The sequence below is a fragment of the Rhamphochromis sp. 'chilingali' genome (assembly GCF_963969265.1).
Source record: "Rhamphochromis sp. 'chilingali' genome assembly, chromosome: 20".
Taxonomy (NCBI): Eukaryota; Metazoa; Chordata; class Actinopteri; order Cichliformes; family Cichlidae; genus Rhamphochromis; species Rhamphochromis sp. 'chilingali'.
This window is the reverse complement of record NC_137947.1, coordinates 16,470,690-16,482,796: the sequence shown is the minus strand read 5'-3', so window position 1 is coordinate 16,482,796 and position 12,107 is coordinate 16,470,690. Positions and strand designations below refer to the sequence as shown.

Here is a 12,107-nt window from a genome sequence, read left to right as displayed (position 1 = left end):
GAGTTAAAGCTTAATTTTTTCAATTTAATCAAGAAATGTAACTAAATTAAAACCCCCCCTTTACCTTTAATTTTGGTGACTTCAACCAAAGAATACAAATAAATAAATAAAAATAAAGTAAATAAAATCACAGAATCTTAATCGTAACGTAAAATCACAACTGCCTAGACCTAAAGACAGACAACATACATGAAATTCACAGACTCTGAAATAATCACAGACAATAAGGATCCTTAAAATATGTTTCTTTTTAGTTATTAAAAATGAATTTTCTTTTTAATCACAACCAAAGTTAAGAAATGGGTGAATTTCCTTAATAAAAACATTGTCAAAAATGCCTAAGATAGTAAGTAAACACAATGATTTCTCATAAACATGATATGGCACAAACCTAAAGAGATGAAATCTCACATGGCAAAGCCCATGGATGCAAACAAAACAGTTGCCGTTTAAGTTCTGGAGACTTCGAGGCTAAGCATATGGTATGCTTATAAAGTGCTATTATGTATAGGAAAGACTAACAGTATAAAATAACAATGACAACAGGATGATTTTGAAAAAGCTGGAATTATTTTCATTTGACTTTGATTGCCAAAAATAAGCCACATTATTTATATGAATTTATATGAATAAATACTCTATTAACAGCAAATCTGATATCTTTCAATGATCCAAATGACAAAAGAATGAATGCACAAATTGTACAAATCTGGCTACGTGGAAACGACAGTTCAATTCCCGCCCAGAGCATTAAGTGGATCATCAAAAATGTTGCTTGAATCCGTTGCGGTACTGCTGTTCTCCTTGGATGGTGTTGTTTTCTTTGTTTTAGGAGGAGCCTTTGCCACTGGCTTTATTGTGCTTGTTGAGAAAATGTCATCTTTAAAGAACAGAGAGGCATACATAATATTTAGTCAAACAAGCCAGGCAGACAAGAGAAAAGGCGAAATTGAACATTTCCATTAAAAATAACCACGTGCATTTTATTGTTGCTTACCCATGTCGTCATCAAATATCGATTTGGTATCTCCCTTTGCCTTGGACTTCTCTTTTGTTTTTAAAGTGTCCGTCAGGTCAGCAAAGATGTCTATGTTATCATCAAACAAGCTGGCATCGATGGTCTTCTCTTTGTGCTTCTTGTTAACTTTAGGCACAGCGGCTACTTCGTCCTGAGAACAGACAAATGTTTGAGGAAATAAACCTCATTAGGAGTACGACACAGACAATCTCATTTACATAAAAATAAAATAAGAAGAAAGGTACCTGAAAGAGGTCCTGCTTTGAAAAACTACTGCTGTTCTTGATTTCTTTACTGCTTGTAGATGAGGGAGTGGAGCTGTTGCTCAGCCCAAAGATGTCATCATCGTCATCATCATCTTCTCCCAAAAAGGATGCTGCCTTGGCTTTTTTAGTAGTTGGTCTTGGCTTAACCTTCTGAAAAAGGTCATCAGTGTTGCCATCAAAAATGGATGGGAGTGTGGTTTTATCTTTATCCTTCTTCAGTCCCGTCCCGCTATTGGCCTGAGGGGGCACCGCCTTAGAAGTTTGCCTGGTGGAGGATTTGTTAGAGATTGAGGTTCCCCCAAACACACTGTCAGAGCCAAAAAGGTCATCCTCATCAGGAGACAGCAGCAGCTTGTTACTGTCCTTTACAGAGTCTTTCTTTTCAGCCTTCGAGGACACTGGTAGTTTTAGTTCGGATGGTCTAGGGGAAGCTTGGGAGGGTAAAGGTTGAGCAGTTGTGGAAATGGGTAAAGGTTGAGAAGGTGTAGAGGAAGGCAGGGCTGTATGTGCAGTTAAGCTTGGTAGTGTTGGATCGACGTGCAAATGGTCAGACTTGTCCGATGTAGGTGAGACTAAACCAGACACGGTGGGGTTTGGCCCAAGAACATTTCTACCTAGGGTCTCTTCTGTATCCTCCACAGATCTTTGGGCCGCTTGCTGCCTCGCTGCTCTGGACTGGGGTCTCCGAAGTGCAGAACCTTTGGTGCGACTCTGCATGACAGAAGATTCACACTAACAATGTCAACCCAGAAATCCGAAAAATAAGAAAGACAATAATAAGCCTCAATCAAATCAATCAAAAAAACAAAAACAAACAAAAAAAACAAACAAAAAAAACAAAAAACAAAAACCACACCTTGTGTGCGCTCTGCAATGTTGTGACCTGGACCGGGGTGTCAAAGCTGACGCCTCCCTCTCTGTCTGGTCCAGCTCTTGCAGGAGTTGTGGCAGGGCTTGGGCTCAAGCTTGAGCTGGATACACCAGAGGAGGAACTGGGTGCCATGCCAGGGAATAAACTTGCATCTCCTGGCATAGTGGGTACTGCACCAGGGAGCAACGCAGCAGGGTTGATCATCAGACTGGCCTGAATGCAAACAAAATAGGGTCAAAGTGAAAAATATAAATATGATACTAACCTTTTTAAAACAGACTAATTATGTGACTCAAAAAATAAATAAATAGACATTTCTGGCTATTATCTATTCATGAAGTTTCTCATCATAGTTCCAAACAGCAGATCATTCAGAGAGAAATGAGAAACCAGAACTGTTGATGGAAGTGAAGGAAGAACAAGATGGGTAAGTGCCAACAAGTGAAACTGCAAAGTAGCAGGTGCAAACTTTGTTCCCTGTTTAATACATACAAATCAAAGCAGACAATATGCTTCATTTTGAAGATCTGAAGGTGGAATTTTTTTTTTTTTTTTTTTTTTTTTTTTTTTAAAAGCCCAGACAGAAGGAAACCTTAAAAAGAAAGACATGTAAGTGGGAACAAGCTTTCCTCAGAAGGAATCAAGAGTGAAATGTCAGGAATGAGGACGTTTGATTCAATGAAAACAAAAATATTACTTGAAGCTTCCCAATCTTCGATGAGGAATCTTTTGGTTTTACAGGGCTCGGTGCGGGTTTCTGTGTGGTCAAATTACAGGTAATTACAGGTCAGAATTTAATCCAAAAGTGTTCAGCTAGAAAGAGCACTGTATTTCAATAAGGGAAACTATGAAATAAGTGCGTCTATCACAACATACTGAAAACCATTTAAAAAAAATACATAAAAAGTAAAAACTTAGAAGGAAGAAAGCATGATATGGGCAATTCAGTCTAACCTCAGTCTCTGATACAGGGTCTGGACTTGCGAGTGGTGCTTTGTCAACAGGCTTACTGGGCTTCTCTGCTACTTTCTAAGAATGAAAAGGAGGGATTGGATTTCTGGGTTTTGAGTTTACTTGACATTAACACAACTGATATTTTTTCCTACCACAACAGAAGCCCAAAATCTAATTGCTAAAAATAATCATACTGGTACCGGAGGAGGAGCTTTTGGCTTGATGGAGCTGAAGAGGTCATCTTCAATATCATCTGCAAACAGACTCTGTGCTGCTGGCTTCACTGAGCTAGGCTTGGAACTCTAGTAAAAGAACATATCTGCTTTTAGAGACACTATGTAGCTAAGTGAAATATGTTATCTACAGGGACAAGATAGACGTAAAAATCATATCAAATATACTGACTGTAGTTTTTGGTGAAGTGGCAAATAGGTCAACATCTGGGTCGTTGTCCTTCTGCTGTGTGTGACTGAACAGCAGCTCTTCATCCTGGAACACCCCGGTGCTCGTTGCCTGCGGTCGCTCCTCTATAGACTATAAAATAATATCCAGACAGACTTTTTTAACAGTTACTACAAGAGAAATAAAATCATGCAATTCAATCAATTCTTCTGAAGCAGACAAACCTTTACAGTGTTTTTTGTTGTGGGTTTACTGGGCGTAAATATTGGATTATTCCAATCCCGTTCATCTTCCTCCTCATCATCAAACAGACTAACGGTCTTTGTTTTCACTTTCTCTTCCTTCTTTTCCTCCTTTTTGACATTTGTTGGTGGGCTGTCTTTAGACAGGAAGATGTCATCTTGATCGTCTTCGTCCAACGGGCTCTTAGTCGGCTTGTTCGGGAGAACATTAATGCCTCCAAAAAGACTCACAGCTCCAGCAGGCTTCTTTTTACTTTCGCTGCTCTCTGACGATGATGGTGGTGTTACTGGCTCAGTGTTCTTTGTTGCAGGTTTCTCCTGCACTGATGGCTTGTCCTTTGATGCTGTCACAGAAACTGCAACCTCCTCAGACTTCTGTAAGACCGAGGACGACTGAGAGGTCACATCAGGTCTCTAAAGAAAAGAGTTATTTATAGAATTTGGTCTGAATACAACAAAAGGGTGTAATATATTACACAGAATCTCAGTTTAAATATCACTACTGTTTGCTGATGCTTTTTCAAATGAAAGACCCCTTTAAAGATCACTGGAGCGAAGCATCAAAGCAAATGTTAAATACAAAAAAAACCCCAAAACGAATCATGAGTGCACTCACTTTCGCTGGGGTTGCTGCGTTTGTGTTAGCAGCATGTTTGATGCCAAAGAGGGAACCTTTATCTTCATCATCATCACCCTCATCTTCAAACAAGAGAGCAACCCTCTGCGGCTTTGTCTTACTATAAAGAGTGGCAAAACAAGAGGATATTTAAGAAATCCTGTCAAAGAGCGTTGCAAAAGTTGCAAAAGACTAAGATCAAAGTCATTCTACAATGAGTAGAAATATTCTGCATGGAGGAAGAGAAAGTCTGTAAATACCTTGATTCTTTTGTTGGAGCAAACAAATCATCCTCATCGTCATTAAAGAGGGTGCTCTTCTGAGCTGGTTTGGCACTGGGGAGACTGGATGGGGCACTTGCACTGGATTTCATACCTCCGGTCTTGGTCTCTGGTTTTGTTGCACTACTTTTTGAACTTAGCCATTGGTCCTGTCATTTGAGAAAATAATCCATCATTTAATAAAGTGCTGGCAGGAAGAATTGGAATGTTTGGTTTTTTTGTATATATTCATACCTCATCATCACTGAAGAGTGAACTGGACACAGGCTTAGTGGGCTGTGGTGTGGAGGCTTTAGCTTGAGGTGGTTTTGGTTTAGATTTAGCTACAGAGGCAAACAGATCCTGCAAGCAGAAGATTCATCAGATTATAGTGATGCAGTCTCACCAAAATAAGACTAACTTCATTTAAGTTTGTGAAGAAATATTTTCACCTCTTCATCCTCATCATCAAATAAAGACAAAGGAGCCATGGCGGGTTTGCTCTGGCCTGTAGTTTCAGGCTTAGACTGACTCTTAATGTTGGTTGAAAATACCTGTGGAAGGCAAAACACATTTATAGTGTAATAAAATGTACCAGTGCTGTTTTTAATTTTACCCACTGATGTCTGAGAGCCTTACTTGTGTATCTTCATCATCATCAGAGAACAGGCCTCTGGTCTGGGGTTTCTGAGGCTGCTTGACAGCAGCACTTCCAACATCTGGAGGCAGACCATTCTGAAATCCATAACATGATGATGTGAAACCGAATACAAATACCTTTCTGACTTTAAAGCGGCAGAATAAGGTTTTTAATCTTATGAGAAAAACAGTGATAAACAGTAAAGAGAAGTGAACTCTGTCAACAGGAGAAAAAGCCAGCAGTGTTTTCCAGACTAAATTGAATTTGGCCTATTTTCAGAAAGCACTGGAGTTTCTGCCCTTGTTTGCGCATTTAATATGATCTGTGCCTGACAAATGACTTATTCCACAGGCAGGAACAACCACAAAACAAATTGCACACCCAGACCTTCATGGAATAAGGTAAAATTCAATATACAGCCAAGTCTCCAAATAGTTGATGGCGTATTATGAAACACTGCAAAAAATTTTTAAAATGCTAGATGGCCTTCGCATTCAAGTTAATGAAGCCAAATTGAGAGCTTTTTGCCCAAAGTCCTGCCATTTTGCAAGTGAAAACACAGTAAATTTGATTTTGTCAGGAGAATATTGTTAGACAATGTTCCATTCAGACCTCCTCTGCTTTCTCAGACTCCTCACTGGTAGATGGCTGCCGTTTCTTTAGGCCCTCACTGAGCAAGCTTTTAGTCCCAGGACCAAACATGGAGATGGCCCCTGCAGGCATCTAAACATAAAAATTAATGAATGTATGAAACTCATCTTATACACTTAGTCATCATGTTTCGCAGCAGCGATAAATGTGTGCGATTATACCTTTTTCTCAGGTGGATTTTCCTTATCTGCTACTACCTCCTTGTTTTGAGGTGGAGGTGCTGCACTGAACTTGTCACTGAATATGTCCCCATCATCATCATCATCATCATCATTACTGAAAAGGTCAACAGCTTTCTTGGGTTTGGATTTTTCTGAAAAGTAAAAAAGGAAGTACAATCACTACATAGTCAGTTCAGAGTGTGGAACTTATTTCAACTTTCACTGTAGCGCTTAGGTTCCCATTTTCATTTCTTACCTGAGTCAGCTTTTTTCAGGCTTTTACCACTGAAGAAGTCGTCGTCGTCGTCGTCGTCTTCCTCATCATCAAACAGCCCACCCCCTCCTCTGACAGCTCCTACTGGAACCTGTTTGGAAGGGGCAGTGGTCTTAGGAGCTGGAGTCCCATTCTGTTTGCTTTCCTCTGACTCGGAGTTGTTCCCTGAACTGAAGAGGCTGCTTTCTGTTGGCAGAAAGTGACTGACTTTATTTAAGGATGATGACACACACTCACAAGGTTATTTAGCCATCATAAAACTAATTCCTACCTGGGAATATTGATACAGCACCGACTGGAATCTTCTTTATAGATTTGGTAGGTTCTTGGGTGTTAATGAAAAGATATGCGTTAAGTTATAGGTCCACTTTTTAAAACATCTGTAAATATTTTATGTATATTGTTCTCTCACCTGCACTTTCTTCTGTGCTTTTCACACTTTCATTCACAGCTTTCTTCTCTTGAGACACAGCAGGTTTTGGTGCCTCAGAGAAAAGATCACCCTGCATGATGATACAACAATACAAGACAACACAGTTCAAACAGTCTCTACAATGTGGAAATCAGGTGAAACAGAGCAACTGACAAAATAACTTTATCACCTCGTCATCATCATCATCGAATAAGCCTTTCCCTCCACTGAAGAGGCCACTTTTCCCCCCAAATGGTGAAAACTCATCATCCTCTTCATCATCATCATCCTCCATCTTTGGTGGCTTGAACATGTCATCACTGTCTTCCTCAGCAGCTGTTACAATGTCAATTAACAAAACTGAGAATAATGGAATCCCTGCTTTGGAAATAAGTGATGGGAAAAGCACTAATGCAAAAATCATCATGTACTGATGAATGAATGAGTATCCTACCCTGTGGCTTTGCAGGCTTTGGCTCTTTTCTGCTTTTACTTTTCTTCTTAGATGCCAATGCTTCAAATGTATAACACGGTAGAAAAAAACAAAATATCTGAGCATGCAGTGATGAGCTGTAATGCTTTCTGGGAAATCTTAAAAGTAAACTTGGATGCACTCATTTTCAATCAAATGGAATACAATGAGCGGAAAAGATGAATATTTAAAAAGTTTCGTAATAACAGGACTCACATGCACGATCTCCCTCGGGTTTGTTGAACGGTTCACCTTTGATTCGGGCAGCTAGCTCATCAGCAAATGACGATGGACCTGTATTCTGAACGTGACAAAAACAAACAGAGCAGATTAGAAAGCAGAGAAGAAAAAAGGAATCAGACATTTCCATAACACTGTTGTTAGTCCTTTATATGGGCGTAGCATACTTGTGTGTCTTCGTCATCCTCCTTGTCTGATTCCCCAAAGATGTCAGAATCTTCATCGTCCTCTTCATCATCTTCATAACTCACCATGGAGGACTTCTAGGCAAGCGTAGGAGAAAACCCCCCCAAAAAATACCAAAAATGTTAGTTATATTTTATTTTAGCATGTATTGTAGTTGTTAATGTGTTGGACAAATAGGGAAACAGGTTACCTTCTTAATACTATTGTGAACTTCCTCCTCCTGATTAAAATCATCGTCTGAATGCTGTTAAAGTATTAGAAACACGAATAAATGTAAGGATTTAAAAAAAAAAAAAAAGAAATATATATATGTGAAAAAATGTGAAAATGATATTACTTCTTCTTTGTCATCTTCACTTTCAATCACACTGTCCCTGTCACTGTCAACTGACATTTCTGAAATGACAGAAACACTGTTAGAAATATACGTTACTTTATGCGAGTGCCTACATAAGCTATCGTCAGTAATAATGAGTACTTTACCATCACTTGATAGGTCACCAAGTCCAACATCATCCTGTTCCATGAAGGCCTGGGAACCAATCAGATACGGCAGTGGTCTGTCCACATAAAGATCCTAAAGGTTCAGGAAACAGGAAGTAAACAGAAAATAAATTAAATTAATGTAAAGAAACATTATTAATAGGTTTTCTATAGTTATTACAATAATCCCCTTTAATGCTTCAAAGATGAAAGCACACCTTGGGCTCTAGGATTGCATCTGCTCTGTCTGACACCTCCTCATCCTCCGAGTCAGAGTTTCCTGCTTTAATGTCCAGATGCTCAAAGGCCGACTCCAACACTTTCAGACCATAATTCACAGCTTCCTGCATCTTAGGTATCAATTCTGCTTCTTTCTGCTCTCGAGACTTCTCCTTAAGGAAAACCACACATAATCACAGTTATGGGAATAGTTCAAGAAATACGAGTAACAGGTGCTGAATTTCTTAACGTACCTGCTGAGGCTTCTTTTCTGAAGCCTCAGCCTTGGGTACAGTCTCTTCTACTTCTTCATCATACACTCTCTGAAACAGGACATAAAGTTAAAAGACAGATTACATCGTGTAAACTTCACCAAAAGAGACCTTGGATCACTCATGGCTCCAATAGTGCATCAATAAGTTGTGAGAGTTATCATAATGTACAGACACAGCTAAGCTATAAAGAAGGAATTGCAGTGTAAATGTTTAAAAGCTATGCATTACATTTTCTATAAACTGTGTGTTGGACAGCATCAAAAAGTCATTAAAGACAGAGTGCAAGCAGCTGTCTGTGGTCTTGGTGTCACGGATCAGACTGTCCAGTTGCTTTTCAATCTCGTGTGTCTTTGACAGCATTCTCTGTGAGAAATCTTGAAGAAAGAGGAAGAGCTGTAAAGAAAAGGAAATTGTTAGACATTATTAAGACAGGATAGCTTGCAGGATGACTTTCAATTCACCAAACAGAACATACATCTTCTGTTTCTTTGCTCCATTTCAGAGCTGGGGAGGATCTTCCTGACTTACCCCTGAGTCAGCTGCTAAGGACCAGTTGGCGCCGTTTTGTCGCATCTCTTCAAGAGTCCAGGGTCTCTCCCAAATCTGAGCATCTTTCTCTAAGTGTTCACTCCTGCTTGGGCCATTTGCCATTCCCTCCGGCAACCCACTCATCTGCAACCAGATCACGTGCTTCTGTTAATGGATTTAATAATTCATACGAGCCCTTAAATGCCTCTGAAACCCCAATGGTAAAAAAATAAATAAATAAAACCTCAAATAAAATGAAGGTTTGCCTACAATGATTCAATTTTTATTTGAGCTTGTTTTGAACAAATGCATTGAATGTCAAAGCTTGGTGATGAAAATAGCTTTTAAATATTTTAGGGTTTTTTTTTGTAGTTTTTGTAAGTGCATCATCCAGAAACAACTTTCCCCTTACCAACAAGTCTTCAGACACTGAAAAAACTATTCATATCACAGAGATAAAGTAGGAACTGAGGACCAGTTTGTCATATTCTCTACATTTAAGGTGACCCAATAAGCTTGGAACATTGTATCAAACAGACAAATCTGTTAATAATTAACCTATAAATTTTGAGTGCAAAACTGTACAATATCAGTAATTAATCTCACTGCTCTGAGATCAAAAGAAATTACAACAGTTAACACAAACAATGCGGTCTTTGGCAGGACTGTGGCACTCCAGATCAGAGTCAAGGACATCGGCATGGCCAAATAAAAAACCCACATGATGCCTCCCACAGCTAAACAGCCAGCATGAACTCTGGTCAAAGGTTTAAAACTCTCCACTGAAAACAACTGTGGGTATGTCACTACTACTACTACAGTGTCATGTGCCTATTCTCCAGAGGTCAGCTACTTTCCTCCTGTGGTGTGACGCTTGTATATTGTGGATACAAACACCACTTTTCCGCTGCGGGAAGAGCCCAATGTTGGTTGGCCACAGTTCGCTGGTAATAGAAGTGCATAGCTGATGCTAGAGATCCATTCCAAGTGCTGCTGTATGCACGTATGTGTGTTTTTTTTTTTTAAACTTAAACAGTAATTGGAAAAAAATGCGCATGAAATGAAATTATCACAGAGCGTCGCAAGTCCTTATAATACAACTCCATGTTTAATAGCTCTGTATGCAGCAGGTGCTTATACAGCATTTGTACTAACATAGCTAGACTAGCCTAGCCAGAAAAAACATTTAATTGTAACGAGATAGTCACCGCTACTCGCTTTAGCTACGAGTGGTTTAAATGTGATGCAAGTACCTATTCTAATCCAAGACCTTTGAGCCAATTAAGCCACAACAAAGCAAACCAAAAACTTACAGCGGTCATTACGTCTGAGTAAATCGGAACAGATTACTTTTCTGGAGACCTTATCCAAATATAGATTTAAAAGTTTTCATGGGAGGACTGTCTGTGCATGTGCGTGTGCATACAGATACTGACTGCTTTAAATATGCGCCTGAAATGCAACACGATGAATGCAATTCTAACTTATAACTTCCTCTTTTAACTTTTATCATTCTACTAATATCCTTCGACACAACATGTTCTGCAATAGTGTTACAAGTTTCCGGAAGGAAGCTTGAGGAATCCACAGAGTTGCCTAAATGTCATTTCTTGTAACTAGAATTTCTTTCTTGGTAGAGAAAGCGCAGACTGTTTGGCTAACAGCTAGCTTAACTTAGCTAGCCAACACCAACGGTGGTTGCTGCTGTTCCGAGCTAACGAGAGTGACACACACACAGACAAAAACCACGCACTCCCGAGCTTACCTTGACGACCTCTGGATAAATGCTTTCTAAGACGGTCAAGTGTTGTCAGAAACGACGAGGAAAATAAGATCGATTATGCAAAATTTGGCCTTTCCCTCATTGGTCTTCTGACAGGTCAGCCATATTCTGTCTGCAGACAGTCACCTGACTGTCGTTGCCCAGCAACATAGTGAAAGTGGGGCGGAGTGGAACAGACCAAACGGCTGGCTTTCCGCGTTGGGTGACTGGTGTGGTTGTCGCTGCATCTCATTCATGTTAGTGTTGCGTTTTATTTAAAATACATAGGTTATTGAATGCCAGAAGAAATCCGATATATATAAACGAGAGCGAGAGAGAACAATAAAGTAACGGCAAAGCAAAACTCTTCATTCACGTGTCAGCTGTTAACAAAAAACGAAAGCAAAACCGAATACATTTATCTGTTATTGAAATTACAACAAGACCAAATACCCCCCCCCCCCCCCCCAAAAAAAAACAACCAACCAACCAACCAACCAACCAACCAAACAAACAAACAAACAAAACAAAACAAAAAAACATGGCTAAAGCCTTTCCAAACACCAACTGTGCATGTCATGGACAGGGGGGTGGCGCACAAGATTAGATCACATTTTATGAGTAATCGGTTCGTTTCAGACTTTTTCTTCGTCTTAAACAACTAAAGAAGGCCTATTTTGTAAAATCTTACCAACCTCATATGAGTATCATGTTGCAAAGGCAAATAATTTACTTTTTTCTTATTAGTTTTATTTGCTATAGCAAATAAAAGTGCTCAGACCGCTGATATTCTTGACCCATTGATGAAAAGATTGAGGTACGCATGAAATGCTTGGTAATGTGGCTGCGTGAGTTACGTGGCACTTCTTGACACCAGCTGTGATCAGCTATAACAGATTTAAAAAAAAAACTAACTAAAAACAAGGGCTCATTTGGTCTCACTCTGCTGCTTCATCTCTTGTTTGCCATGTATGTGGGTGCTTAGTCTTTTTTTATAGCATTTCCGGGACAGATAATATTACAAGGAGCTCCCGTTCTCCTGTGTTTATTTGAGAACCATGAGTCTAGATGGAGGACAGTGCCCTCTAAAGGTCAGTAACAAAGCATGTACAGTTTACTAATATGAATATCTTTTCTATAAACACCATGCAGAAAAGACTGTTATCTTTTGTGGT

At 39.5% G+C, this 12,107-nt stretch overlaps 1 protein-coding gene across 4 annotated transcripts; it reads right to left on the bottom strand.

Moving 5' to 3' along the window:
• Positions 1-230: 230 nt before the first annotated feature.
• On the bottom strand, positions 231-11,094 carry washc2c (WASH complex subunit 2C). 4 transcript variants are annotated; one of them, XM_080868711.1, is made up of 31 exons: positions 10,936-11,094; positions 9,171-9,314; positions 8,871-9,035; positions 8,622-8,690; positions 8,367-8,540; positions 8,149-8,242; positions 8,003-8,061; positions 7,856-7,909; positions 7,647-7,742; positions 7,456-7,540; positions 7,222-7,281; positions 6,958-7,103; positions 6,768-6,858; positions 6,627-6,680; positions 6,338-6,541; positions 6,082-6,233; positions 5,882-5,992; positions 5,269-5,364; positions 5,082-5,183; positions 4,885-4,992; positions 4,630-4,799; positions 4,370-4,490; positions 3,736-4,167; positions 3,515-3,643; positions 3,310-3,411; positions 3,110-3,184; positions 2,853-2,912; positions 2,141-2,368; positions 1,264-1,995; positions 998-1,169; positions 231-880 (listed from the first exon to the last, which is right to left on the bottom strand). In XM_080868711.1, the coding sequence occupies exons 2-31, from the start codon at positions 9,312-9,314 to the stop codon at positions 732-734; spliced, it is 4,434 nt and encodes a 1,477-aa protein (XP_080724837.1). In that variant the 5' UTR covers positions 10,936-11,094; the 3' UTR covers positions 231-731. The 4 variants fall into 4 exon arrangements, with proteins under 4 accessions (XP_080724837.1, XP_080724838.1, XP_080724839.1 ...); XM_080868712.1 differs by having other exon boundaries at positions 3,736-4,128; XM_080868713.1 differs by lacking the exon at positions 2,853-2,912.
• Positions 11,095-12,107: the final 1,013 nt, after the last annotated feature.

Bases quoted from the DNA above. Each gene is read 5' to 3' on its own strand.
- washc2c (XM_080868711.1), bottom strand. From the start codon at position 9,314: ATGAGTGGGTTGCCGGAGGGAATGGCAAATGGCCCAAGCAGGAGTGAA. The intron at 9,036-9,170 runs GTAAGTCAGGAA...TTTTCTTTACAG, and splicing joins CCTTAGCAGCTGACTCAGGG to CTCTTCCTCTTTCTTCAAGA. The intron at 8,691-8,870 runs GTAATGCATAGC...GTCCTGTTTCAG, and splicing joins ACACACAGTTTATAGAAAAT to AGAGTGTATGATGAAGAAGT.